This window comes from Melospiza georgiana, chromosome Z (genome assembly GCF_028018845.1).
Source record: "Melospiza georgiana isolate bMelGeo1 chromosome Z, bMelGeo1.pri, whole genome shotgun sequence".
NCBI lineage: Eukaryota > Metazoa > Chordata > Aves > Passeriformes > Passerellidae > Melospiza > Melospiza georgiana.
Window position 1 is genome coordinate 28376215 of NC_080465.1, and position 4315 is coordinate 28380529.

Here is a 4315-nt window from a genome sequence, read left to right on the forward strand (position 1 = left end):
TCATACTGACTCCCAGCCACACCACACCACCATTCCACAGTCTACGCACTTTGAGACAGGCATGATTTCACACCACATGGGATTCCAAGATCCCCGAGTTTCTGGAAAATAGATTTTGTCCCAGTTTTTGTGACAGATGGAGTTGATAGTCTCAGGATGAAAAAAGCGCCAGTTTTGACAGGCAGCAGATACCGATGCCCCTTGTGGTTGGAGACGATGTTGCTCTGGAATTAAGGTAGCACGGAAACGAAAGGCAGTGGGTAAATGCGCGACTACTTTGTTATGCTCCTCTCCTAGTGCCTTAATATTTTTGTTTCTGGTTCCTTATAAATTGAAAGCGTAATAAGAAGGCAGGACTTCAGCAGGGCATTTCGCTTTCAGTTAAAACTAATAACAGATTTTTTGAGACTTTTTACTAGTTGGCAGATCAAGTATCAAAGAATTACACTGGGACCTACTGCAGTTCTGCCAACAGTCACCCTCGTAAGTCTGTGTCTTAAAACCTGCTCAAAAATCTCAGGCGAGAAGCTGAGCTGAATGACTTTAAAATCGGGGGGTATGTGGCAAGTGTTAAGTTGTAATACTGAAACTACGGCAAAGAAGTACTTACATGGTCGCACTACACCACTAGTGGTTAGCTTTGCTCTCCCGGAGTACTAGCACACTGAAACCAGAACCTCTGTTTCTACTTCAGCAAGAACAAAGTCGGTCCCACTTTGAGCCTAATCCTCTCTGCCGTGCTGGCAGCGGCTCTGCCCCCACTTGGATCACCGGCAAGTTTGGGTACACGCGTTACCCGAGCTAGAGAAGTTGGCTTTCCCCTCCTTGAGGTAGACAGCAGGACCCGTGAGAGTGCCATGCCCGCGACACGGGCGCGGAGGAGAGCGCTGCCCCGCCGCCCGGCCCCGGCGGAGCTGCCGAGCCCCCGCCGCCGAGCGCCTCTCGCCCGGCCGCCGCGCCGCCTTAACGGGAGGAGGGGCTCCTCGGGGGGCTGTCACTCTCCTTAAGCCTTTCCTTTCAAGCTTTGAATGTGAGCTGCCCTCCAGCCCCCCTCTCTCTTCCCTCCCTCCAGCACATCGTAAAGAGAAGGAGGGAAAAAAAAAAAAAAAAAAAAAAAAAAAAAAAAAAAAAAAAAAAAAAAAAAAAGAAGGTTTCAACAACAGGCTGGGCCAATGGCAAGTGGCGAGGCAGGGCAAGGGGGCCGAGCGAAGGGAGAAAAAGTGGAGAAAGGGAGAAAGAGAGAGAGAAAGCGCAGGCTGGGGGGGTTGTGTAAAAGAAGAAGCGTTGCTAATTTTTTTTGTTTGTTTGCTTTTCCATGCATGCATAATGAAGCCTAATCAGAGCACGTTGCTGCTGCTTGGAGGGCACTTTTGTATTTAAAGCCTTGCAAAGAAAAAAAGATCCACAGACGGATCCACAGAGCAGCTTGCAAGGCTTGTTGACAACAGAAGCAGCATCAGTCGCCCGGAGAGAAAGAGACCGTGAAGGCTGACTCTTCTCCTTTCCCAGTGCTCCCGTCTTGGTAGCGAGGAAAGACATTTCTTCTCCGCGCTACCCGAAAGCGTGATCCGAACCGAGAGGGACTGTGCGGAGCCGGGACTGTGTATGGGATCGGAGCGGCTGGCATGTGCAGAGATGCTGCGAGCGGAGAGTTAAAAGCTCCCGAGGAGGCAGCACCAGCAGCTGGGCATTTATTTTGTGGGGAAAAAAAAATAAAAAAGAGAGAGACGGAACTGCATGAAGAGCAGTACAGCACCATGAGCTCTCCTGGCGCAGCTTGCGATTCCCCGAGCGCACTACGGATCCGCTGTCGTCCGAGCCCCGGTTTGCACTGACTCCCTGCGCCTCCCCGGGCGCCTTCGCCGCCGCCTCGCCGAGCCCGGAGCAGCGAGTGGGGGACACGGGAAGGCCCCCGGGCGCCTGCTTCGTACCGCCGCCCCGCCGGCTTCAGCTCCCGGGGGCTAGAGAGCCCCGGGCCCGGCGCGCATGGATTGATGCGAGGAGACCTCATGCACACGGCCGGCGGGAGTTTTGGAAACTTTTCCACGAGCGGCAGCTCCTTCTCCTCCTCCTCCTCGTCTACCAGCGCCTCTTCCCAGCTCGCTCGCGGCTGCAGCCAATACCCCTGTCTGCGATGGTGGCCCGCTCGCCCGCTCGGCACGGAGGCGGCGGCCGGCGCTGGCCGCGGGCGGCCGCCTGGCTGTGGCTGGCGGCGGCGCTGGGCGCCGTGTGGCCGCCTCGGGGCTCGCTGGTGCAGGGCCGGCGGCTGATCTGCTGGCAGGCGGTGCTGCAGTGTCAGGGGGAGCCCGAGTGCAGCTACGCGTACAACCAGTACGCCGAGGCGTGCGCCCCGGTGCTCCTGCAGCAGCAGCCGCCGCCGGCGGGCGGAGGGGACGGCCCGGCGGGCGCAGCAGGCGCGGCCGCCTCGTCCAGGCGGCGGTGCCCCAGCCACTGCATCGCGGCGCTCATCCAGCTCAACCACACCCGGCGTGGCCCGGCGCTGGAGGACTGCGACTGCGCGCAGGACGAGAACTGCCGCGCCACCAAGCGCGCCATCGAGCCCTGCCTGCCCCGCACCAGCAGCCCCACGGGCGGCGGCCCCGGCGGCGGCGGCCCCGGCGGCCCCGGCGTCATGGGCTGCACGGAGGCGCGGCGGCGCTGCGATTGGGACAGCCGCTGCAGCCTGGCGCTGAACCGCTACATGACCTACTGCGGGAAGCTGTTCAACGGGCTGCGCTGCACGCCCGAGTGCCGCGCCGTCATCGAGGACATGCTGGCCGTGCCCAAGGCCGTGCTGCTCAACGACTGCGTCTGCGACGGCCTGGAGCGGCCCATCTGCGAGTCGGTCAAGGAGAACATGGCCCGCCTCTGCTTCGGCGCCGACATGGGCGGCAACGGCGCGGGCAGCAGCGGCGGCTCGGACGGCGGCCTGGAGGAGTACTACGACGAGGACTACGAGGAGGAGCCGAGCCAGAAGGGGAGGGACGACGCGGAGGACAATGCGGGCGCCGAGCCCGGCTTCCCCGTGCAGGCAGATAACGCTGGCCGGCTCGCCGGGGCGGCTGGGGCGCTGCTCGCCTCCATCTTGGTGCCGCTGCTGCCGCGGCTCTAGCATCCCTCCCTTCCCGCACCCCTCCTGCCTGCCTGCTTCCCATCGCTGCCTCCCTCCATCGCTGCCTTCCTCCGCACCCCCATTCCCTTCGCCGGGCCGGGCCAGGCCCGCCGCGCCGAGCCGCCGCGGTACTCTAGTCGAGCCCTCCCGCGGCGGCCGGGGATCCGGCCGGCGGGGCCCCTCGGCGCGGAGCGGCTTTACACGCTCTCGCCGCGGATTCCCCGACCCATCGCCCCGGCGCCCCGTCCCCTCGCGTCTCCCCCTCTGCCTCCGCTGCTGGGCGCAGCCCCCAGCCCACCCCTTTCCCCGGCCCAGCGCTGCGAGCCGGCCGCTGGAGCGGTGGCCGGAGCGCAGGGGCCGCTCGTGTTTCGGGTGTTGGTCTCGAGTGTGCACTATGCAATTGCTGCCACCCTGCCTTCGTGTTACTAGCGAGCGGAGCGGCTGACAGAGACTGCGGGCGAGGCCGCTAGCCGCCCCCCGGAACAACCCGGGAGTTGTGGCATGCTGGTACTGGAGGTCTTATAAGAGTTTTGACATGAAGGTTAGTAAGAGGTGAGCAACCCAAACTTGCTGCCAAAGCGTTGCCGTACTAGTTAGTCAGCAACTTGATTATCATTAGCCTCATCTCGCTCTTCCTCATGCAGTTGTGCCCGAAAGGGGCTTACGCCTCATCTGCGTTTAGGGAAATAGCAGACTGAATAAATTTGGTGGTTTACAGCACTCCCTCTTGCACACACAAATTCCCTATAACAAAAGCGTGCCAGCAGCCGTCTCTTCCTCTGTAACCTAGCGACATTAAAAAAAAATTGTTTCGGAGTTGTTGGCTATACTGAACAATGCAACTTTTGTTTTAAAAGAGCTCTGCACTGCCATCTTTAAAAGACACTTTTAAACTCGAGAACATGTATGTACAAATATCCTGAAAAGTTTTATTGCCTCATCATATCAGGGTGCTGACCTCTGGTAAATCTTATATAAAAAAAAGTATTTAAAACTGGGATTTGTTACCAGTCGCTCTTCATTGTATATAGAATTTTATAAATTGTATGCTTTGGGGATAATTTATTTAAAAAAATAATAAAAAGTTTTAATTCCACGTCGTATTTGCCAGGTAGCTGCATTTGCTATTCGTTTCTGGAAAGGTACAATTTCACTTTATGTTTAAAGGGATACCAGCAACAGTGATTAAGTGAAGTATTCTCT

The 4315-nt window shown here is 58.4% G+C and overlaps 1 protein-coding gene across 1 annotated transcript; it reads left to right on the forward strand.

Annotated features, from left to right (window-relative positions):
• Positions 1-2134: 2134 nt before the first annotated feature.
• Positions 2135-3207, forward strand: GAS1 (growth arrest specific 1). Its single transcript, XM_058043803.1, has one exon. It carries the CDS (start codon positions 2135-2137, stop codon positions 3110-3112), a length of 978 nt encoding a protein of 325 aa, XP_057899786.1. The 3' UTR covers positions 3113-3207.
• Positions 3208-4315: the final 1108 nt, after the last annotated feature.